The sequence below is a fragment of the Rhinichthys klamathensis genome, unplaced genomic scaffold (assembly GCF_029890125.1).
Source record: "Rhinichthys klamathensis goyatoka isolate OS25496 unplaced genomic scaffold, OSU_Roscu_1.1 h1tg000291l_1, whole genome shotgun sequence".
In the NCBI taxonomy this organism is placed as follows: Eukaryota; Metazoa; Chordata; class Actinopteri; order Cypriniformes; family Leuciscidae; genus Rhinichthys; species Rhinichthys klamathensis.
Genome location: NW_026606810.1, coordinates 113,072 through 138,175, shown reverse-complemented (window position 1 = coordinate 138,175; position 25,104 = coordinate 113,072). Strand labels below are relative to the sequence as shown.

The 25,104-nt window shown below is 40.0% G+C and overlaps 1 protein-coding gene across 1 annotated transcript; it reads left to right on the top strand.

The window, feature by feature from the left end:
• The first annotated feature begins 13,152 nt into the window (after window positions 1-13,152).
• Window positions 13,153-24,840, top strand: zc3h11a (zinc finger CCCH-type containing 11A). Its single transcript, XM_056269886.1, has 16 exons — window positions 13,153-14,066; window positions 14,213-14,360; window positions 15,657-15,776; window positions 15,874-15,997; window positions 16,089-16,271; window positions 20,380-20,445; window positions 20,525-20,605; window positions 20,690-20,791; window positions 20,876-20,944; window positions 21,044-21,139; window positions 22,146-22,679; window positions 22,787-22,854; window positions 22,933-23,296; window positions 23,582-23,733; window positions 23,821-23,966; window positions 24,087-24,840. Exons 2-16 carry the CDS (start codon window positions 14,307-14,309, stop codon window positions 24,295-24,297), a joined length of 2,370 nt encoding a protein of 789 aa, XP_056125861.1. The 5' UTR covers window positions 13,153-14,066; window positions 14,213-14,306; the 3' UTR covers window positions 24,298-24,840.
• The last annotated feature ends 264 nt before the right edge of the window (window positions 24,841-25,104 follow it).

Genomic DNA, 25,104 nt, shown 5'->3' with positions numbered 1-25,104 from the left:
CTCGCCCCTGGTCCCGACCCAGCCCAGATCTTCATGTCACGCCTGCAGAGCCAGTCTTCGAGCCAGAGCCCGCTGATCCTGCGCCAGAGCCCGCTGATCCTGCGCCAGAGCCCGCTGATCCTGCGCCAGAGCCCGCTGATCCTGTGCCAGAGCCCTCTTCACAGCTGGTCCTGCCCAGCTCAAAGCCTTCACTGCTGGTCCTGCCCAGCTCAAAGTCTTCTTCACCACTGGTCCCATCCAGCACAGAGCCCGTCGCCTGCCCGCCAGAGCCTGAGACCGTCCAGCCAGAGCTTCACATCCTCCACGGTCCTGCGCCAGAGACCGTCCAGCCAGAGACCGTCCAGCCAGAGACCGTCCAGCCAGAGACCGTCCAGCCAGAGACCGTCCAGCCAGAGACCGTCCAGCCAGAGACCGTCCAGCCAGAGACCGTCCAGCCAGAGACCGTCCAGCCAGAGACCGTCCAGCCAGCTCTGGAGGACGCAGTGCTCCTTGTGGGATCCATGGCTGTTTTGTGTGTGTGGGCAGCACACACATGCATTACAGCCCATGAACCCAGCCCTGAGCTTCCTTCGCCACTGGTTCCGTCCAGCCCTGAGCTTCCTTCGCCGCTGGTCCCGTCCAGCCCAGAGACCCCTTCGCCGCTGGTCCCGTCCAGCCCAGAGACCCCTTCGCCGCTGGTTCCGTCCAGCCCAGAGACCCCTTCGCCGCTGGTTCCGTCCAGCCCAGAGACCCCTTCGCCGCTGGTTCCGTCCAGCCCAGAGACCCCTTCACCGCTGGTTCCGTCCAGCCCAGAGACCCCTTCACCGCTGGTTCCGTCCAGCCCAGAGACCCCTTCACCGTTGGTTCCGTCCAGCCCAGAGACCCCTTCACCGCTGGTTCCGTCCAGCCCAGAGACCCCTTCACCGCTGGTTCCGTCCAGCCCAGAGACCCCTTCACCGCTGGTTCCGTCCAGCCCAGAGACCCCTTCACCGCTGGTTCCGTCCAGCCCAGAGACTAGTAATGACTCTGTCACTCTCCCCATTACATTTTTGGGGGGGGGCCATAGGGCTCCGCCATGGCCGCCCGAAGGGTCCGCACCGCCATGGCCGCCCGAAGGGTCCGCACCGCCATGGCCGCCCGAAGGGTCCGCACCGCCATGGCCGCCCGAAGGGTCCGCACCGCCATGGCCGCCCGAAGGGTCCGCACCGCCATGGCCGCCCGAAGGGTCCGCACCGCCATGGCCGCCCGAAGGGTCCGCACCGCCATGGCCGCCCGAAGGGTCCGCACCGCCATGGCCGCCCGAAGGTTCCGCACCGCCATGGCCGCCCGAAGGTTCCGCACCGCCATGGCCGCCCCCACGTCCTGCTCCGCCCTGGTCACGTCCTGCTCCGCCCTGGCCGCCTGCACGTCCTGCCCCGCCCTGGCCGCCTGCACGTCCTGCCCCGCCCTGGCCGCCTGCACTTCCTGATCCGCCCTGGAGGCTTCCCGTCCCAGTTTGGCCACGCCCTGGCCAGCCTTCAGGGCGCCCGCCCCCCCCACCCCATTGATGTTCTACGGCGCGAGGTCGCGCCTTGTTGAAGGGGGGCGTTCTGTCACAGTCTTCGTCTGCACCTGTCTGTCTTAGTCATCTACACTACACTACCCAGAATCCTCCTTGTCTCCACACCTGTACTCACTCCCTCATTATCCACCTGTCCCTCATCATCTGTGTCACCTGTCTTCACCTCGTTAGTGTTCATTTGTCTCTGTATTTAGTTTGCTTCTGTTCATTCAGTCTTTGTCGGTCGTCGTCTATGTATGGTTGTATTAGTGTGAGTTTTGTTTGCCTGCCTGTACCTGTTTTGAGTTAGTTATCAGTAAATGTTTAAATTGGAGCCTTCTTGCCTCAGACTCTTCTTCAACCCGCACCACAACCCTGACAAGAACCACCATGGTGGTAAATGCCCTTAAAAGAGAATGTAGGAAAGCAGAACGCAAATGGCGGAAAACTAAATTACAAATTCATTACGACATCTATAAACAAAGCCTTGGCAATTTTAATATTGAGTTATGCAGGGCCAGACAGCAACATATATCGGAAATGATCAATAATACTATTAATAATACCCGCACTTTATTTATCATGGTTGACAAGCTTACAAATCCAATACAGCAAGCAACATCAGAATTCGCATCTAATATGAAATGTAATGAATTTGCGTGTTTTTTCAGTGAAAAAATTATTAATATTAGACGGACTATTAGTACTACACAGTCTGACACTGATTCTCTACCGTTACTACATCCACCAAGACATAACTTGGTTACTATGTCGCAATTTAATGTAATCGATCAAAAATTCCTAGAAGAAATAGTTAGACATCTTAAATCTTCTACGTGCTGTCTAGACATACTGCCCTCAGACTTTTTTTAAACAATTCTTAGCTCTATAGTAACAGATCTGCAGCAAATAGTCAATAGTTCTTTGCGATCAGGCATTTTTCCAACGTCCTTGAAAATCGCTGCCATTAAGCCTATATTAAAAAAAAGAACAATGGATGCTTCTACAATGAATAACTATAGACCGATTTCAAAACTCTCTTTTATAGCCAAGATTATTGAGAAGGCTGTATTTATTCAATTAAATGAGTTTGTGACTTCAAGTGGTCTTTTAGATAAATTTCAGTCAGGTTTTCGACCACAGCATAGCACTGAAACTGTCCTAATTAAAGTTTTAAATGATATACGGCTGAATACTGATTCTGATAAAATAACAGTTTTGGTTCTATTAGATCTCAGTGCAGCATTTGACACTGTAGATCATAGAATTCTTGTAGATAGGCTGGAAAATTGGGTAGGAGTCTCCGGGACAGTCCTTGATTGGTTCAGATCTTACCTGAATGATCGGAGTTACTTTGTTACCATTGGAAATTCTGAATCTGATAGGGTGGGCATGACATGCGGAGTTCCACAGGGATCAGTTCTTGGACCACTTCTGTTCAATCTCTATATGTTACCTTTAGGCCAGATTCTACAGAACAATAACATTAACTACCATAGTTATGCCGATGATACTCAAATATATATGTCTCTTGATTCAGACGACAACAGTTCAATAGACTCTTTGTGCCACTGTATAGAGCAAATAAAAACCTGGATGAATCTAAATTTTTTACAATTAAACCAAGACAAAACTGAGGTTATTGTGTTTGGCAATAAAAATAAAAGAACAAGTATTATTAAAGAATTAGATTCCCGTGCCTTTAAAACCAGGGATCAAGTGCGTAATCTTGGTGTTATGATAGATTCAGATCTCACATTTAACAGTCATATTAGAGCGGTCACTAAAACAGCATTTTATCATTTGAAAAATATATCTAGAATCAAAGGCTTGGTGCCTCAAAAAGACCTAGAGAAGCTTATCCATGCTTTTATCTCTAGTAGGGTTGACTACTGTAATGGCCTATTAACCGGACTTCCGAAGAAGACTGTAAAGCAGCTGCAGCTTGTTCAGAATGCTGCTGCTAGATTATTAACCAGGACTAAGAGAATAGAGCACATCACTCCGGTTCTTAAAACTCTGCATTGGCTCCCAATCAGTTATAGAATAGTTTTTAAAGTGATGCTCTTAGTTTATAAAGCACTGAATTGTTTAGGTCCTGAGTACATTTCTGAAATGTTTCAAAAATATAAACCAAGTAGGGCTCTTAGATCAATGAACTCAGGTCAGCTAGTGGAGCACAGAGTTAGAACAAAGCATGGAGAAGCTGCGTTTAGCATCTCTAATGTACACGACTGGAACAAATTACCAGAAGATCTTAGATGTGCTCCAAACGTATTGATTTTTAAATCCAAGTTGAAAACATTTCTTTTTTCACGTGCTTATGACTGAGGTCTTAAACCTAGCTGTACTCTTCAGCCTTACAGTTTCTTACGTCTTTTTATCTTATTGTTTTAAATTTTTCTTGTGTCTGCTTGTATCTTGTATTTTTATTATGATGTTTAATTATTTTTCATTGTAAAGCGCATTGAATTGCTTTGATGGATGAACTGTGCTATATAAATAAACCTGATTTAATTTGATTTGATAAAAATAAAAAAATAATAAAAACATAAATAATAAAAACAATACTTTTAAAAAAGTAAAAATTTGATTAAAACAAACAAAGTAAATAAATAAAATTAGGGTTACAACCAATAAATAAATAATACATCTAAAAGTACAGTACTATGATGAGTAGAAAAAAAGAAACATAATAATGTCCCTTAACAGAAACTAAATATTTTCAAAATAATACTTTTCAATTTATTTATAAAGCACGATTAAAAACAACTGCTGTTGACCAATGTGCTGTACTAGAAGACATAAGCAACAGACATAACCATCAAATTCAAGCAGGCACAAAGTCACAGATGGACAAACAGAGCATAAACAGTGAAGTATCGCATCACAGACTGTAGGCCAGATCAAATAAAAACATTATTAACTTTGATTTAAAAATGGGTAGTAATCTATCTGGATGCAGCTCTGATTTGAACTGGTAAGCTGTTCCAAAGTTTAGGAGCGGCTACGGCAAATGCCAGATAGCCCCTAGATTTTAGTCTGGTTTTAGGAACAACTAAAAGCCTCTGATTGACAGACCTAAGAGCTCTTACTGGGTGGTGATTTATCAACAGGGTGCTAAACCGTTTAAAGACTTAGAAACCAATAGAGCACTTTAAAATCAATTCTATACCACACAGGTAGCCAGTGTAAAGACCGTCAAACAGGGGCAATATGCTCACAGTCAGCTCTCGCAGCAAATTTTGGACCATCTAAAGGCAATTTAAAGACAAGTAGGCTACATAGAGTTATAATAGTCAAGCCTATAATCACTCTTTCAAAATTATTAAAAAAGTGAAAAGACCAAAGACTCGCAATTGATAGAAACTTGATTTTACAACCTGATTAACTTGTCTTTCAAGCTTTAGAGCACTTTCGAGAAGGACTCCTAAGAGTTTTCACATAAGCCTTAACATAAATTAGGTATTCTCTGGGCACCAGAAGGGGTAAAAACAACAATCTTGTTTCTTGTTTAAGCCTAAAAAAATGTAAAGGCATCCATGCTATAATATCCACAAGGCAAGCAACTACACCATTCTTGTGTTTCAGGGAAGATACATTTCTGTGTCATCTGAAACGTGTACCATACTTCTCAAAAAAAGTCAAGTAAGTTAAAGGTGCAGTCTGTAAGAATGACAGTGGTCGAAATAGGTACTGCAGTCCAAATTCAAAATATCTGAGATCGTCGTTTCTCCCACCCCACCTCCTCAGACTCTACGGGGCTCACACGGGGTAGCCAGTTTGAGCACCCGCAACAGGAGTGCAGTATCACAGACCAATAGGGTTGGGAATCGTACGAAATTTTTCGGTTCCGGTTCCGATTCCGCCAAACAATTCCGGTTCCGGTTCCCATTCAATAAAAATTATTAAAACAACTAATACAAATAGTAGTACGGGGAAAATACACAATCCTTTTTGTGTTTTATTTCTGATACTTGTCAAATGAGTTTAACAGACTGGCAATGTCAACAAATGCAACATATTATTTAGCAATCATTTTTTTCTGAAGGAAAATAAAAAATGTTGCATTCTCAAGGATAATTTGGGACCTCTCCTATATCTTATTGTATCTCCAGCAGTGGAATACCCTCTCAGAAGGGGTAGAATATGCTTGAACACACATGTAAGATCCAGACAGGTGAAACATAATATTTTAAAATCGGTTTGAATGATTGATTCATAAAAACTTCACTTGTTTCCTTACTGGATTAAAGTGCTCTAGCAGTTAATAAACAGAAATGCATGCGTCTTGCGGAAGAACATTGTAGCCGGAGCTACTTCTCTGTGTTTATGTCTATGACGCGGGTGAGTCACGCAGGCACTGGGCTACTCCGCAGCAGTGCCGAACCGACCAGTGTAAAGTAGTCCGAGTCTAAACGCTTATTACAGCCTTACCGTAGTGATTCAGGATAAGACAAAAACACGTTTTGAAAAAAGGCATTCATGATGTAATCGCTCATTATATACATTTTGTAAATTCTGAAGCGAATTTTCGTTATTTGAAGCGACTTTCAAAAGGTGATTAACTGTTTTGGTTGCTACAGTAGACATCAGTGTTTATTCTCGAACTATAAACTTTTATCTCAGTACTTCTGTGATCATTTGAATATTTTTAACACAGAAATATCGATACTGTGTTGTTGAAAAGACTGAAAGTAAAGCTAGCTGTTTTATGTAGAACTGCTCTCTCTGGGTCAGCGACAGCAAAACAGATTTGAATGTCCCGGTGTGAAGTTTTTGTCATTTAGGAATAAGATCGCGTGGGTGTTTGAATCGAGATCGTTTAAAGATTAATGGTGCAGCTCTATTGTCTTTATTCTCTCTCTCTGCGTTGATATCTAAGGCAAAAAAAAAAGTAACTTGTTATACGAATAGCGCGAGGGACAGTGCATTCATTACAATTTTAATATTCATGTGGTGAGACGTCGCTATTAAAGGATAAGCTCCCAGCACTTCGTCCACACATCGCATCAGAACCGTTTTCGGAACCGAAACTCAGGAATTTCGTACGGTTCCGGTATTTTTGAAAAAAACACTACCGGTTCTGCATAAGAACCGGTTCTCGGTTCCCAACCCTACAGACCAAAACAAAAACAAACATTCCAGCCTGGAAACGCACATTTCAAAGTAAAATAACTGGCTGTAGAAGTGTTTTTTCAGAGAAACGAGTATGTGAACTAAGCATGTTTCCTCAATATATGCAAACATATTATGGTATTTGTATGCTTTAGTAGAGTGAAAAAGTTACATACAGCACCTTTAAACGGGGTCGCACACCGGACGAGAAGCGCTGCGCCACGCCGCATCTGGGACAACTCGAGGTATCGCAGACCGGACGCGCACTTTCTCAGTTTATGGCCAGCAATATTGTTTAAGGACATTATGAAATTAAGATAATGTCTGTATGTGTACTATGTTATGATTGTACTGTACAATTAAATACAATCGTTGCTAAGTCCGCAGTCTGAACACTTTACCTGCGTACGTTAAACTGAATGAATTGAGAATCTCACCTGAAAATCCGATAACATCAGCCATTTTCATTCAAGCAGCTGATTTCTGTAAATGAATGTAAAACTAAATGTTTATTGCAGCACAGGGTGAAGTCAGTATATACATTAACGACGATTTGAGACAAATATAATGTAAATTTAATATAAAACTATGTAAATGGCGCGGCAGGAATATGAGCATGGTCCTGAGCCGTTGCTGGGTGGCGCGGACAGACGCCGATCAGCACCGCCGGTGTGTGTACACCATAGACTGTAAAAAAATCTTCGCTCTTTTCCATTGGAGAGAACTGAAGCCGCCAGTGTCCCGATATGGCGCTGACATATTGGAACTTGAGTCTGCGCAGTAGCGTTTTCGGGACCAGTCATGCGCAGTCGTGAGCAGGAAGTAAAGCCGGGAAATCAAGGCCCCGCCCCCACTTTTGCTGAATCAATCCCAAGCACACGCCCCTGAACTTTTCTTAAGTGGCCTTGTCTGCTCCGTTCCTCTCCAATGATGTCTGCTGATTGCAGTACCTCGTTAAAATAAGGTAAATACAATTACTAACCACATAGTCAACATTATGAAAAAAAGTCCGTTGGTGCTTCAGTGACTACTTCACACAGAGAAGCTGTCAATCACAGCTGTCAATCATGATGTCACAGCACCGTTTTTATAGCATCAAATAACTAACTAAAAACGAACTTATTTTAAAAACAAACACTTGAAATTACATCAACGTGATAGAAACTACAGTAAATGACAGAAACTATCTTTAGAAAAAAGATATGTGAAGTGTAATTTAATTATTTAGTTGGTCTCACGTCCCGTTGAATAACATGGGGAGGCGGGGCTTATGACCTATACTAGGACCGGTCACCGGGAGGCGATCGAGACGTTTTGGCCTCACTTTTGAGGGCTTTTGCGGCACGCTTGGTGTACACTCATAGAGAATAATGTGTTCGGATTTTAAAAACGTGGCGCTGCGCGACGCAACTCTGCGCTTCTCGTCAGGTGTGCGACCCCCTTAAGAGTAAACAGCATGGGAGCTAGAGAAGAAACTTGGGGGACGCCACAAGTCAAAGGAACAAAACCAGAGGGAAATTGCCCTATATTGACAATCAAAACCAGCTTAGGGCAGAACCACTTATGCCCACAACCTTTTCTAAGAACAGTCAAAAGAACATTGTGGTCTACCGTATCAAATTCAGTACTCAGATCTAAAAGTAGCCTTCCAGCGCTACAGAATCCCTAGAGTCGGTGTCTTATAAAACATCATTTAAAACTTTTAGCCGCCTTAGAATAAGCTTTTCTTAAAACACGATTGAAATGTATCGAAGATGTTGTTTTCAACCAAGAAACTTTGGAGCACTAGGCTACTTTCTGTATTATTTTAGATAAAAAATGACAGGTTGGAAAATGGGTCTAAAATGTATAAAACTAAGGAATCTAGATTAGGCTTTTTAAGTTTGGGTTGTACCAAGGTGTGCTTTAAATAGTCTGGGACAACTCGTGATTCAAGGCATTAGTCGGACCAACAAGCCTATAGGCTATCAAACACTAACTTGTTTGAATAACTGCAGGGGAATAACATCTAAGGGTGAACCCGTGGGTTTTAGTTGGTTTACAACATCTTGTAAGAAAGAAAGAGAAAATAGGTGTAAACTAAAAACATTGTTTAGCCAACAGGATTGCAAAAAGCAGGGTAAATATTCTGCTTAATCTGTTATTATTAATAAAAAATCTGGCAGAAACGTTCACACATCGCTTTACCTACTCTGTAGATGAAAACAACCGGGTTTAACACAGCATTCAAAGAGTGTTACTGGATTGTGATGGTTCTTGTCTATAAGAGCCTATAGAAAGACTTTTCACAGCCTTCTGATATTTGGCAAGAGAGTTCTTTAAAATTTCAAATGAAATCTGAAGCTTTTACTTTTTTCCTTTTTCTTTCAGCCTGCTTCTGCATGCCTGTCTCAAGGCACGGATTGTGTTATTCAACCATGGTTCGGGGGTAGATTTGTGATGTTTAGTCCAGTAGAGGATCCTGGCCATAAATTAAGGTAGGGCAGATTCTGTGTGCGCTAGTTTATAATAAACATTTTGTAAGCTTCTAATCCCTCAAGCCTCAACACAAGGGCTCCTTTGGCTCCTCCCAAGACACAAACCTACATTCATAACTTCATTTAAAGGTACAATATGTAGGATTTTTGCAGTAAAATATGCAAAAACCACTAGGCCAATGTTATATATTTTGTTTAGTTAATTACTTACAATATCCCAAATGTTTCAAACTATTTGTAAATCGAGAGAAAATTGCGATTTTAACCAAGGAAACGGGGCGTGTGAGCAGGGGTGAGGAGTCGCCAGTCAATGGCGTCAATCCGCGTTACCCTCGGTTTCCGCTCATACTGCCATAGTAACCATGGCGACAGACGTGGACAACTGGGCTATGCCCACCTAGCAGGATGCTCACGCTGTTGTTGTTTTGTTCAAACATTATGGCAAGCAGACTTTGAGACAAAAGGAGAACTAAAACGAAGATCAACATCTTACGAGATGCCGTGAGCTCCACGTCCGCGACTAACTTCGACTTGACAGAGACGCGAGTGTTGCATGTAAGTTACTTTATTAGACAGGTGAGCAAATGTACATAAAACGAATCAATGTTATTTAGTTCAACATGATGAAATGTTAGAATATGATCTGTATGTTATTCTAATGTTGATCTAGCTTACTGCTAGTCTCATATAGCCAACAAACAACCTAACTAACAACACTCAACACACTCAAATGCAGTTTAGTGTGATACGCACAACCGGCGCTATGTCATAAGTCTCTGAACAGATTCACGCCCACTTTTGGGGGAAATGAACTAAACTTGCCATAGACTTCAAAACAAAATAGCGTCACAAAACAACGTCCGTACACAGCCGAAAGGCGTGAATAACTTAAGAAATCATTAAGATTAAACATGTCAAGTAATTATATGTCCACCCTGTCTGCCATAGAGCGTAAAAGATACATACACAAACTTAATTTGGTCAATTTAAAAACATGTCCCTTCATTCTCCCAGCGTCAAATTGGTGTAACAACCCCACCCAGTAGCCAGAGGTGTCTTTCTTTTACTGTCTATGGTCTTACCCTGACATTTACTCGTATCGTATACTTCATCGAGTCACCATGGTAAGCCAGTGAATGATTTTCGTTTTTTAAAGTAAACGTCTTTAAATGTATATATTTTGTCTTATAATATACATTATAATATATATAACCTCACTGGGTGGGGATGTTACACCAATTTGACGCTGGGAGAATAAACGGACATGTTTTTAAATTGACCAAATTAAGTTTGTGTATGTATCTTTTACGCTCTATGGCAGGCAGGGTGGACATATAATTACTTGACATGTTTTATATAAGTGATTTCTTAAGTTATTTACTCCTGTCGGCTGTGTACGGACGTTGGTTTTTGTCGTTATTTTGTATTGAAGTCTATGGTCTAGTTTGTTTTCCCCCAAAAAGGGGCGGGGACGAAATTGACAGTTAAGTTCCCGGATGTGCCGTGTAACTGTTAGAGCAAGTGAAACAGCGCTGCGTTACCTCAAGTTTCATTCGTCTAATAAACGGACCCGTGTGAGTATTAATTCAGCACTTGCGTGTAGTTCGGTACTTCGGTATGAAATGTCCTTATTTCTTTATATCCGAGGGACTCGCGTGTGGCGCTGGTATTCGTCTCTCATTTGCAATCGCGCCCTGCTTCATACCACAGTCATGTTAAAAACATCACTGTATTCACTCATCCATAATCAGCTTGACGACAAGATCCATAATTTCGCTTAATGCTTTGCGTCATTATACGCCTTTGTTATTGTAAGAGGTTAGCGAGTAGCGACCCCTGGTGGCAAAAAAATCCTACATATTGTACCTTTAAAATATCTGAGATAAATTCACAATTAGCAACTGGTCAAAAAATTACAGCCTAACAGGCTGGCGGTCTAATTATGATTGACATTTAGTAGCCTACCAGTAGGCCACACGACAAACAGCAGAGAATGTCATAGAAATGCCTTAATGTATTTATTGCGTCCGAATGTTGTTTTAGAATGTTGCAAATTAGGAATTCGCCTTTGGCTAAGCCACACCCTAGAATGTAGATTGACCAATCACAGCGCAGCCAAGAACGAGCTCCCACAGTGGTCCGACACTTTTTCACAGCGCTCCATTGACTTTAACACAGGCGTCTCATATTTTTGGTCTCGGCAGGCTATTACCGTCGTAGTTTTATCAAAAATATGGTTAACGTTGTGCCTGGGGCATTTGTAACACAGATGCGTGTTTCCCAGAGAGGTTGGAGGGGGGTGTCCGTTTTTTTCCCTTCCCAAACCGAAGTCAAATCCTGACAAGTGTCGTCTAGCACACGCTGCTAATAAATAAATTACAACGTTATACTCGCGTAGTCCGTTTGCTTTGTAATAACGATTATAGAAGTGAATAGAGACCTACCCAGCTTTGCATGAACAGTGTTGCTCCTTGATATTGTTAGTCCCAGCCTCCGTCTCGATTAGTAGGATATGCGGTGGTTCATTTTTTTACTGTGACCGGTATGCTTTTGCCTCTATTTGGATGCCTTGTTGTTCCTTGCGTTTCACCTGTATGTCGTGAATATAGCCTTCGAACGTATATTGCAGCCCCTTTTGCCTACTTCTATCGGACACTTTATTTGCTGCTTTATAAAAGTTTGATAAAATTTCAGCAGGAAGAGCTGTCACAGCATAAGCCATGTTGATACCAGAGCCCAGATGAAGTTTGTTTGTCGGACGTAGCAACAGTAACTAAGGGGGGCGGGGCTTAGCCAAAGGCGAATTACGGTGAGGAAAACAGTCTATTCTTTGTCAGAACAAACATAAAACAAACACAACAGAACTACTGTATACAAGCTATTCACATGAGCATGTTTAAACTACTTTAATTAATTTGACACGCTACTCCACATTAGAAGATTTGCCAACTATAGTAACTGACCTGATGCAGATAGCTGAAGCGTCTTGTTCTGGAGCGAGGTTTGTGATCACATGAAAATACGAGAAACCGGCTGCCCCGCTTCATATCATAAGCCTATGCCTGCCACATATAATCCATGCGCTATGTTTTAATATATCCTGCTCACTTTACGACTTAAAATAGTCTATAAAATCCGAATTCTGAACACATTTATAATTTATTATTAATTCAATGGATATTGGAATTAATTTTACTCTTCATTTATTATGATTGTCTGCTGTTAAGAAATAAAATTAGACTTAATCATCTGACTGGATCTCCTCCCTGCATCATTTTCAATGCACATGTGTTCCGCAGAAAAAAAGAAAGTCGCAAGGGTTTAGAACAACATGAGGTTGAGTATAATAGCAATGTCATTTTTGGGTGAACTGTCCGTCACACTGACGCAAGCACTTTCCTGCCTGTACTGACTGGCGCCATTTTGTTCCCTTGTGAAGTCGTAAAGGAATAACTCCAGTCCGGGAACGTCGACCACTCTACATGCACCAAACCGATCGTACTTAATTCCAGTCGGTATAAACTGGTAATTGTGAACGCTTTATTTGTGATTGAACGTTTTATTTATTGATTCATTTACTTTAGTTAAGTGTAGTAGTCGTTCTAAAGTTAACAACATGTTACCTAAAGTTAGCAACATGCTATTCGAAAGCCAATAGAATACTGTGTTATTTTCACGCAACGTTACACAGCTCTTAACACAGGGCGTAAAATATACAAATTACTTGTTGTTTACACGTTGTTTGTATCGGTGTTTCTCATCTGACAGCCTAGTAAAAGGAGTTAGGCCAAACACAGGGCACCAAGGCCTAACACGACGAATGATAGAACTATTTTTTGAGCAATGGATTTAAATCTGAATTTATAGTTAACGTTACCACATTTTAATCGAACGATTGAAAAACTCTGTTCATGGAAACGAACGCGCAATTTCTGATGTTCTTTCGTTTCATTTATTTATGATCACGTATATTAGGTAGGCCTACTATTTGTTTAAATATTTATCTGTAAAAAATGTGGCTTAAATATGTAACTTTAACGTTATTCACAAACGCTGATTTTGTAAGACGCACTCTGAATTTACAGGTGCGGACACAAAATCGGCGAAATATGAATTCGTATAATACCAATTTTAAAACGTGACAAGTGTGGTTTAACGTGGTCAAAAAAAGAAGGCAAGAGCCAAAATGTGGAACTTAGATTCTCAAGACAATTTCGTATTTCAAATTGTTTGTATGCATTATCACAGTTTATTGTGTCCAATTACATGTTCTATGAATCCAAAAACATGTCTCCCATGAAAATATTTTCAATGTAATATATATTGTGTTCCTGTCCTTATTCAAATAACCAATTATTCAGCACATGGGGAGTGTTTTTGTCTTCTTTTTGAAATGTAGGTTATGCAAGACCTTGTCCTTCATTCCAGAGGACAACTGGATTTGGATAATGAATTGGCTTCCCTGAAGATTGCTGCTGCTTCTTCTTTTTTTTTCTCACCATAGGTTTTTGTTTTTCCCCTATTGGGTATTTTTTAAATAAAAAAAAAGTTCCAGTCTACCCCCTTTAAATTTTCCACCTGGCTTCAGGAGACGAAGATATCCCTCCTTTTTTTTCCTTTCCAAGATATCCAGTCCCATCTTTGCCCTCGGCTATTCTTTTTGACAACATCTAGCTTGACGATTTTTTTTTAAATTCCCCCAAACCCCTTCACCACTCAATTATCAACAATATTGGAGAGAGAGAAAAAAAAACACGAAACGGACATTTTCCTCCATCTGCCAATTTTTAACAGCAGTCTGATGGGAACAGGTCTCTAAGAGGCAAAAGTTGCCCCCTCTTCCCCTGTTCAGTCTTTACTCATCAGTCAAGTATTCCTTCAGGATCAACACAGTGCGGAGCGACCCTTCAAGAAGCGCTTGAGATCACCAGGGAACGTCTCAGCCACTGCAGGTGAATGAAGTTCTTGCAACGCTTTCTCTCATCAGTATTTAAATATTGGCCTGGCCACCATTTTGAGTCATTCAGGACAGAATGTGAAAGTGAAAAATGTGAAAGGATCAACAGGAGCATGAATAGGCTTGTAACACTCTAAATAGGGAGATTCACGTGGACCCTGTCGCAGACATCCGGAACGAGATTCCAGCATCAGTGAAGAGCTCCTGACCTGGAAGAGTACAAACTTGTGCCAGAATGACCATGCAAGGAGATGACTGCTACTTCTTCTACTATTCCACCTGTACTAAGGTAAAATGAAGTGTAGAGACACTCACCTGACACTGTTTTCAACAACAACAAAAAAAACACTTTATATGTGTTTTGGCCATTCATTCGAAGGCCAAAAAGATTTTGGCAGCCTGAAAATGCAAGCTTTTGAAATCGTGTTTCAAAGTGCAAGTTTTTGAGAAAATATATATCTTTATCGTCTCCTACAAAAATGCAAATTTGTGAAAACGGTTTCGTCATGCGCATGCATGTGTTCAGTCCATTAACACGGTGTTTACAAAGTGACTTCGCCAACTACTGGTCTGGCATCCATAATGCAGCGTTTTTACATCGTTGTTGTGTAAACACACTCTTAATTGGAAACTTTGTCACATGCTAGCAAATGCTCAGAAATGTTCCTGTTGTTCAAAGTAGATTTTTTTTCTCATGTTCAGATTTTGATAATGTAGGTCATTATAACAACTTATTTCACGGCTCTGTGGAATACTTGATTCTGATTAGTGAATAGCGCCATTCAGCAGTATGTTATTCCTCGATAACATCCACTGAAAACCGATAACAGGCTCATCCAGGTTACTGAAGTCAGCAGCGCTATACGCTTGCTAGGAACGTTTCTTCTTCGCGGAAGTTTTGCTTTTGGTGAGCTAATAAAATATTAAAACTCAGTCGAATCAATATTTTGTGTACAGTTATTTAATTATGCCATTCAGTATCATGGCCTCGCTCTCTCTTGTTTCATACAATCATAGGATAATCATAGGATTATAGGATAACAAACCGGTACGATTTTAAAAGTTTCATCTCAAATCAATGTCTCTTATGCCCATAATTAATGTGGCGAAATGCTGTGTAATAAGTGGTATGACTGTACCGTATCCCTTAAATGTCCGTCTAGTTTGAACTTTCTGCGCTAGCAACTGCTCCTTCCACGGAAGCTTTGCATTTAAAGAGCTAATAAAATATTTAGACTCCGGTCAATATGTCTAATTATTTACAAGTAGCTGTGTAATAAGGAGGATAATGTAGATTATCCCTTACTTAAACAAAATTGTTTTTATAACAAATTTTAATTTGTGTATTGTATTTAATGTGTTAATGTTTTTGTACAGCTCCCTGGCATGCTTTTACAGTTTTTTTAATGTGATCTATAAATAAATGATTGATTGAAAAAAATTAAGTGAATTTGAAATCAATCTTCAAAAGTAAAATGTATACTGTATATTAAATTAACAATTAATTGTAATATATATAAATAAGTAAAATATTAAAATATGAATTATAAAAAATGTAATTTTGTCCTGCAATTTGCCTTTGTAGGGTGACAGCTGTCCTTTTCGACACTGCGAAGCCGCCATGGGTAGCGAGACTGTCTGCAACCTGTGGCAGGAGCAAAGGTGCTTCCGTAACATCTGCAAGTTTCGACATATGGAAATAAAGGTTTGTGACCATTTCCATACTCCCTTTATGTTGAGATCCTTTCATTGTTTCTTTAATGAGACCTTAACAATTATCCACCCTGTTACTTCCTTTATAGAAAAACCGTAAAGTAATCGCATGCTATTGGGAGAACCAGCCAGCTGGCTGCCAGAAACCTCACTGTGCTTTTCATCATGAGAAGCCACGCATCATTGATGGGAATTATTTTGCCCCAGACAAAGGTATTTGGCAGTCTGCAGTTTTTTTAATAATCATTCATAAAAAATCGAAAGTTCAAATAAATAAATTGGGCTTTTTATCATTGTTTTACAGGTCAAGCAAAGGAGAAAGAAGAGACCCCACACGAGGACCAAGTCAACCAAGTCCCTGCGCCCACTGCAAACCCTACTAACCCACAGCTTAGAGGGGTCATTAGAACTGAGACCCAGGAGAACGTCCCCAGCCCTACCCATCCACCTGTGGTCATCAACCCCGTGGATGATGATGATGAGGATGGTAAGCTCACGATCCTGTGACGTGTCATTTTGAAGAAGTACTTCTGAATTCAAAATAATAAATATAATTGAAATGCAACATGTAAAAGTAAAATAACTCACAAAATCTTTCTTTGAAGTTTACCTAAGATTGGCTTTCTTCTCACCGATCTCTATATAGATTGCAGATAGGCCTATATTATATGATATCTATATTATAGATCAGTATTTCCTTGGTGTTTCAAAATCGACACTGCGACACGACTCGTGTATCATGTGGAATTTCTAGTTTCCCCACTTGTAAACGTGACAAAAAAGCATAAAACATTCTAAACATGAATAACACACAACGCGTCTGTGAGAATTGAGATATGCTGTGATCTTGTTGCTCATCTGACCGTCCCAGCATATAAGTAGTGGCTAATGCACCAGGGCTCGACATTAACTCTTGTCCGGGACAAGTGGATTTTTTGAAGGGACAAGTGAAAAAGAATTTTACTTGCCCGACCGGACAAGTAGCCTGATTAAAACGTCATTGACAAAAAAAAAAACTAGGAAATCTCTAAAAACGAGAGAATAATTTGATTTTATTACATTTATTGTAAGTTGCAATCGATAGTGGATAATAAATGTATTACTGGCGTAACATGCAGTGTTGGGGAAGCTACTCTGAAACTGTTGTTTGACAAGCTACAAGCTACTCGCAAGTTAAAGTAGTTAAACTACAGTCAAGCTACACTTTTGGAAAAGTAGTTAGCTACATTACAAGTTACTATCAAAAAGTAGCTAGCTACATTGAAACTACTTTTGCTTTTTTTTTAACAACGTATATTATAAATAACTGGATAAGTGCCTGAGCAATGTTTTAAGTCAAATATTTAAAACAATTCGCTCTGAAACCAGTCACAACAAATCTATACAGCAATTTAATTAGATCAAAGCCTTTGTCGTGCGATAAACAAACTAAGATTACATTTTTTGTTCAACTGACAAATACGACGGCGCAAACGATAGTGGTCTTTTATGTTCATTACCAAACTGGCGGACAGATCATGGCGGGTCATGGTAATTAAATAGAAAATTTGATGTAACATAGAGAGCAATAAAGCAGGAATACATTTAAAATGGCCATTACTGTATGTGCATCCTTAAATTTGTGCTTGAGGTCTTCGACGTAGACAGCGTTTTAAACCTTGGTTTGCAAAGATTGCATACAAAAGTGTAACCTTTACTTGTCGTTTCTTTGAGAGACATGAACTTGGACAAATAAGGCCATGGGTAATTAACGTTAGTTGTTTCTCCATCCTCCAAATCTGCCGCCACGTCTTGCTCCATCATGGGCTGTGTCAACCCACTTCTGTACGTCAGTGAACCGTTAGCCGCAGGATGCGTGATTAAACAACAGGTGGCGGTAATGGCAAAAAATTCATTTGTAATCTAACAAGAAGAAGAATATCCTTGCATCGCGCTGATTCACGCAGGCTCGACAAAACGCAATGTAGCTTTTGCTCGCGCTACACCGCTACTTGCTGCAAAAAGTAGTTAGCTACTGGAAAAGCTACACTGTTTAAAAAGCAACTGAGCTACTGCCAAGCTACTGAAAAATGTAGTTAAGTTAGTAGCGTTGCTACTTGTAGTTAACTACTCCCCAACACTGGTAACATGGTTGCGCTGTTGAGGCTCGAGGAGAAATGGAAACAAATGAGCGCAGCACACAAAGAAACGCAGTTAACAACATACTGCCGATATAAATTCTAAGTGTGTAGTTTTATATTTTTAACATATGATACAGTTTAAAGTCCCCATGAATTCAAAATTGACCATACTTTGTTTGCCTAAATTGATCGTTTTGTGGTGAACAATTCATCCATGCAAGTCAATCCACACAAAAAAATTTTTGGGCTTCGTAATCTTTAATCAAAATCTGAAATTTCCCCTCCCCTCTGCGTTGGAGGACCTTGCCTGATGACGTAGGTTTCACGGTTTGGGCGTCTTCTTAACATCCGTAATCACGCCCCTCCAACTGACAGTAGACAGGCTGAATGAAAACACCTACTTTTCTAGATCCAATCAGGTGCTAGTTGGGGAAAAAGCCACGCCCACCATTTTGCCTCATTTAGTATTCCGTTTCTCTCGGAAATACGTCACAACACTGGAGAAAAGTCGTTTGCAACTTCCGATTCACGGGGACTTTAAGCAACCTCACATGACGAGTGCTGTTTTCCTTAATACCTTCACGATTGAAAATGTGACATTGATTTCATACAACAGGTCAATAAACAGTTAAAAAATGAAGTCACTTACATTTTAGACACGATATTGACTGTTTTTGTTCTGTTTCAGCAGCGCAAATAGTTACAAACAAAGATCACAGCAGAACCATAGCGCATCTTACAGCAACACTTAACCTTGTTTTCATTACTGAATGAATCAGTCGTTTGAATGTATGACTCAATGACTCACTCATTAAGACGGTCGCCTGCCGCCACCTACTGGCGGTTTAGTGTTATGTTTAAAAGTATCATTCTTTCCAACGTTTCTTATTTGCATATTCAAAAATATTTAAAACAATCTCATAACATTATTTAATGCAGTTGTAATATTTCAGTGTAAATGATTTTGAGCCCTACCTAGGGTAACAGCCCTGTAGTGTTTTATTATTCTAATTGAATTAATTGATCAAATTTAGGAATTTAAAATGAAAGATGAAGCATACATTTAATAAGATTAGGGGGGGGAAATGCCATTTAAAGGTGAAATCCAAACACCAGTCGACTGAGGAAAGACAGCAGTCCATCACTGCATCACGACTGCAGGTAAAGCGCAGCTGTATACCCCGAGTGATCCGAGATGATAACTTATCTTATAACTTAATGATTTTGAGACATATGCTTCCTTTAAATTTCATTGAGGGAGACAGGTTTAAGAACAGAAAACACAAAGTGCTGTTAGAAACTTTGCTTAGAACACCGTTATCTTTGTCTCTGCAACGTCTGTCAGCGCAGCATGTTTTCTCACTCGATGATGTGGATATTATTGGTTTCTCAACATGAACGTGAACCAATATAAACACGATAACCATATTCTGACTCGACCTGTACGATAACTGGCGTAGTCTGCTTTATTAGCGTTTTTTTTCTCCATTAGCCTGCTTGAGCTTAAATGCTTTTGTTCTTTATATTTTACTCATATTGTTTAATGTTTTCAACTAAAAGAAAACCTTAAGATATATTTTAAACTTGTTGTGTATATTGCCTAATCATAAGCTTGTTCAGAAATGGTGACAAAAACGTAAAAAAAAAACCTTAAACGTAAAAAATAAAGTCTTTTTCGTTATACGTCATTTAAATAAACAAATATTCGAATATTAGATTTTTATGAGGCCGAATTATCGCATGCACGCAATTCTTAAAATGCCCACAAGATGGTGCCATTTATTGGTGAATCAAATATACCCGGTTATGGAAAATGCTTAAATATTGTGAAAAATATCGGTAACAATTATTAATCGGTCGATCTCTCTAATGTATTGTTCTCTTTTAAAATATTTTATTTTAAAACTATCATGTTTTTATGTGTATGATGTGTGAATATTCTCAAACTCTCTGACAGTGCGATCTCTTTATGGGTTATGTGATTGTCTAAAAAAAAAATTCTAAAATATGAAAAAAAATTTGTATTAAAGTAAAAATTATTGATAAACACGTCTTTCGAATGGAATAATAAATACTTCGGGAGTCTTGTTTGTCATTTATTTTTATTAAAAAAAGCACAAGAACTTAAATTAAAAAAAATTAATAGCAACACCACATGAATCTGAATCACGCGATATTCACCTTTGAACTCATAGGTGTATGATTCACTACGAGAAGAGAGATCTGTCCATCTTGCCTGCACTTTTTCACTCCTCCCCTCACTTTAGCTTACTTTTGTCTAAATTTCAGGCGAGCGAATCTCAAATTAGCCTATTCAGAACTCATAATTATGATATTTCCCACTCACATTAGTTAATTAATCTTTGATTAGCTGGTTCAGGTGTGTTTAATTAGGGTCGGGCTATGGTCTGCAGGTGGCCCTTCAAGAATGCAATGTGTCATCCCTGATCTTGATATATTGCTCATTGTTTGCAGATCAATTCTCAGAGGAAGGAGATGAATCTCTCGGAGGCTCACCCCGGAAACTGATCACATATAAAGGTGAAGACGGTTTCCATGTTTTGTTAATATTTTCTATTATGTATTGAGCGCTTTATTTCATTATTGGTCTGTCTTGCAGATGATTCGCTGAACTTTGGTATCCAGACACTGGAGGAGATCAGATTGAGGAAAGCACTCATGGCCAACCTGAAGAAAGCTGGTAAATAAACCCTCACCTCTATTGCTTTCCTGTGATCTGTTGTTTAACATCTAATCTTAATTTTCACTTTTTGTTTGTTTGCAGGGCAGTCCACCATGCAGAGCTCTGCCCAAAACAATGGAACTGCTATTGAAAAGGAAAACATTCAGTCTCTTTCACGTCTGGAAGTAAACAATGCCAAGAATGGTAAGCCTTCTAAGTATTGGAACTTTGGTTTTCAGAGCATCAAACCATTTGTTCATATTAAAGCCCATTTAAAATCTGTTGCAGATTCGTTTGTTAATGAAACTGGAAAAAGAAAAATTTCAGACAGACTTGGGAAAAGAATTTTGAAAAGAGGTGCGTTTATGAAAACGGTTTGCTCGATATTGTAATACATTTATGTCCCTTTTTACATACTTCGGCCAAAAACTGACAGATGTTATCATTTAATTGAAGATGGTCCTGTGGAGGAAGAGCTACCTTTGAAACGAAGCCTTGCTGAACGACTCGGTGCAACTGTTGAATCCTCCACAGACGTTTTACCACAGAAAGGTACGAGGCTTGTTTTTTGTCCCAGCTGTGGCTGTGGAGGCATTTTGTATCCCTTTCACAATTTACGTAAATCCCACCCTCGGACATAAATCCCTTAATCAACAAATACATATTAGAGAAATGCCAAGCAGAATGGGTAGAATGTCAAAATAGCAAATTATTTGTTATAAAAAGATGTCTACCCTTTTAAATCAAGACATGACTAAGTTGTATTTACAAGGTGTCTGATAGGCCATACTAGACTGACTCATGGGCATTTATTGAAGGGTGAAGGACAAAAATGTCAATACTTTAGTACCAACTTGTCTGTAAAACATTATTTTGGACTAGGGGTGTAACGGTACACAAAAATCACGGTTCGGTACGTACCTCGGTTTTAAAGTCACGGTTCGGTACGTTTTCGATACAGCAAAAAGTAAGAAATGCCAGAGAAATTTCCTATTTGTTAAAAGAAAAAATATTTTTTAAAGAAGTGTGTTTTCCTACATCTTGAAACTTTCAGGTTTATAAATGGGTGTCATCTTTGAAGGATGAACAAATAATGTTTTGGTCATCACATTAAAAATAACATTTAAATATATGAAGAGTTCAGATGCAAAAGCCATTTGAAATTTTCTTCTTGAATGATCAAGTTTGAATGTGTACCGAACCGGAGGCCTCGAACCGAAACGGTTCAATACGAATACATGTACCGTTACACCCCTATTTTGGACTGCCCAATCTTTATGCCCAATGTTATGAAAATAACAGCGCTTTTTATCAGGACAAACTTTAAGGACTTAAGAATCCAGCACAAGTACATTTAAATAATCTTTTATAGAATTGTACTCATTTTGTACATGCACTTATTTTTTATTTTTTGTCTAAGTTTGTTTTCATTGTTATACTTCTATGACATTGTTAAATGTTTAATATGTATCTGCCATGTAATAGCCAGTGATGCTGATATAAAAATAAACTCAAGTACTACTACCACTTCACAATTTACGTTACTAACTCTTTTCAGCTCAGAAACCAGTGCGAGAAAGACTTGGATTGACCTCCGACCTGCCCAGCTCCAACAGCGAGCCAAAACCATCCGGAGACATCCGTATAAAAACCCTTGAGGAGATTCGGCAAGAGAAGGCAGCCAAAAGCCTCAAATCGAGTAAAGTTGTGCGTGTTGTGAAAGAAGTGCCGAAGGAGGAGCCGAACCCTTCCAAGAAAAGTGTCAAACCTGCTGGTGGACCACAAGTTAAGACTTTCTCTGAAATCCTTCACGAAAAGAAAAAAATGCAGGAGAAAAAAGTCCAGGAAATGAACACGACTGCCAAAAGTCCAGAGGGGAATGAAGGACTTTGCTCTGCAGAAGCTGCAGTCAAGGCCCCTGTGCCAGCTGCGGAGGTACGAGTTAAAACGCTGGAGGAAATACGCAGGGAAAAGGCTGCAAGGATGCAAGCACAACTTCAAGAGTGCACAGACGACAAGACCCCAACCTCTAGTGAAGCAGAGTCAAGTGGACCTCCAAAAAGGCGCATTCTGCGTGTTAATAAAGCCACTAGTAAGTCAGACACATTCATGTAGTTTGTTTCAAGGAAATTGTTTAAAATTGTGGAAAACAGCCAAGGAAGTGTTCACATTTTTTCATTTGTAATTTTTTTTTTTTAGCTGCTGTCAGCACTGTAGGTCAAACAAAACCAGACACATCTGATAAGAAACGGGAACCCGCTACAGAGGTAAGACCGTTCCAAGACAACAAGCCTAAGAGCATATTGTTTCCTGATTTTATATAATTTCCTCTGTTTAACTTGCAGACAAATGGAAAAGGCGAACCCTCCAGTGTGCCTGTTAAAGTGAAGACGTTTGAGGAGATCATGCGTGAGAAGAGACTCCGCAAGCTGCAGGAGGAGCAAGTCACCTCCACCAACCAGAAAGACGCATCACCTGCTGCCTCTCCGCCAGCATCAGAATCCTCCGCCCAGCCTCAAACCACAGTGAGACCGAGGATCGCCCTCAAAGCCAAGCCCTCTCCGCTCCCTGCTGCTGTAGTGCCTCAGAAAAGCTCCCCCGAGCGGTCTGGAGATAGTACTCCATCGTCAAACACACCAAAGCCCTCCACCTCTCCGGTCATTCCTGTCCAGCTAACTGAGGGAACTATGCAAATTGTGGAGAAAAAGGGTAGGAGTTATATTCATGATCTCTTTATTTGATCATGTAACTCAATTTCCATTTTTAAAGTACTTCACTGGCTGGATTGTTTTTTACGTACAATATTACTCCTACAAAAATAGGACAAATAATAGAGATCATGTGTTAAATATGAGAAGCCGGTAATGTTTACAACAGTACTAATATAAACTAAAATAAGTGTGTGTATTTATTTATTTATTTAGAAATGGAATGGAATTGTAACTCCCTTTTCCAAATGGCCTATTCACTTTGCTGCATTTGTCTGCATTTCAGTGAAGCCCAAGGTGAACGTGAAGCCATCAGTAATGAAGCCGGCCCAGAGGAGGAAAGCTGCAAAAGTGAACTCTGCTGTTGCTGAAGTGAAACCTCTTAACACTGCCTGTCAATCACCTTCCTCCCTGGTTATTCCCAACAAGCGCCTTAAGGTGAGGTTTATTTACTTACTTGAGCAATTCTTTTGTCACTGATGGTTAAAAATAATAGTTTAAGCTTTTTTTTTTGTACTCTTTCAGGTGGCTTCACCAACCTCTCTGACAGATGTTCGGTTCGACACTCAGCAGGTGCCCTGCTCTAACACAGAGGATATTCAAATGGTTCCTATGAGCTGCCTTGAGCCTGCCAGTACTACATCAGCTGAGACCGTTGCAGTCCCTCAAAGGTATGGGAAATTATCTCTTTTCAGCTGATGGAAGACTACCATTTTTAATTGATTTATATTAAATCGTCAAGCAGAAACGAATTAACACACTTTTTTTTTTTGCTTTTTTTTTCTCTGTAGCCCTGTGATCAGAACACCCAGTGTGCAGCGCAATCGGCGGTCCAGCACCACTTCTGGTCGAACTGCTGCTGTTACCAGTTCATCGATGGATGACTTTGAAGACCTGTTAGATGAATTTACTGATGATCGGCTTGAGGATGACTTGGAATTGGATTCGGGCAAGGGAGAGGATGACCTTCTTTTAGAACTCTCAGAGATGATTGACAGCTAGAAATGAGCGATGTCACCCCTTTACTTAACACTGCCACTATGAATATAAAAGGACTGAGACATAATTCAACCCACAACATTTTAAAATAAGATTTATTTTCAAACTCTGATAGATCTGTTTTATTGCTCCTTTTAGATTTTTCTTGTCAATGTAAATATTTCTTCATCATCAAATAGTGCTTTAGAGTTCTTTTCTTTAGTTGACTTCTTAAAGCTGTCAAAAATGGGGAAAAAACGTAGTTGTTGCAGGTATGAGCAAGCAATCATAAGACAGCCTCAGGTATAATGATTGTGTTGGAGGTCATGTTAGAGCACTAGTCATCATGCATTATAGGCAGGAAGTTTTCAGTTGTGTACTGTGTATGCCGGAATTATTATTTTTTATTTTTTTGTATTGGAGAGGCACAGCAAGACAACATATTTCTCAGTGTTCATTTTGAGTCGCATGCATTAATCTGAGTTATTAAATGTTCTTTGGCTGTCATTATCGACATTATTTTAACAGGTCATCTCACTAACCTTTGATCTGCTTTAGGAAAAACATTTTATGTTTTTGTTTATCCCCCCCCCCCCCCCCCCCCTTTTCATTTGGGTGGAAGCAATTCTATTATAAATGTTATGCTACATGAAATTCCCTTGGGAACCATCTACACCTTTTCACCTTGTGAAATGATTATCAAATTATTTTAGCAGTTACTCAGACTTCTGAATGCATGACAAAGCTGTGTTCTCAGGGAAAATCCTTAAGCTTTGTTGACCTGTTTTTTTTTTTTTTTTTTTTTAAATGTCTTGACCATGTCTTCTCTTC

Excerpts from the sequence above, each read along its gene's own strand:
- zc3h11a (XM_056269886.1), top strand. The coding sequence starts at position 14,307 with ATGACCATGCAAGGAGATGACTGCTACTTCTTCTACTATTCCACCTGT. Across the intron at positions 20,945-21,043 it reads GAAAAGAATTTTGAAAAGAG|ATGGTCCTGTGGAGGAAGAG; the intron begins GTGCGTTTATGA and ends ATTTAATTGAAG. Across the intron at positions 23,734-23,820 it reads TTCCCAACAAGCGCCTTAAG|GTGGCTTCACCAACCTCTCT; the intron begins GTGAGGTTTATT and ends GTACTCTTTCAG.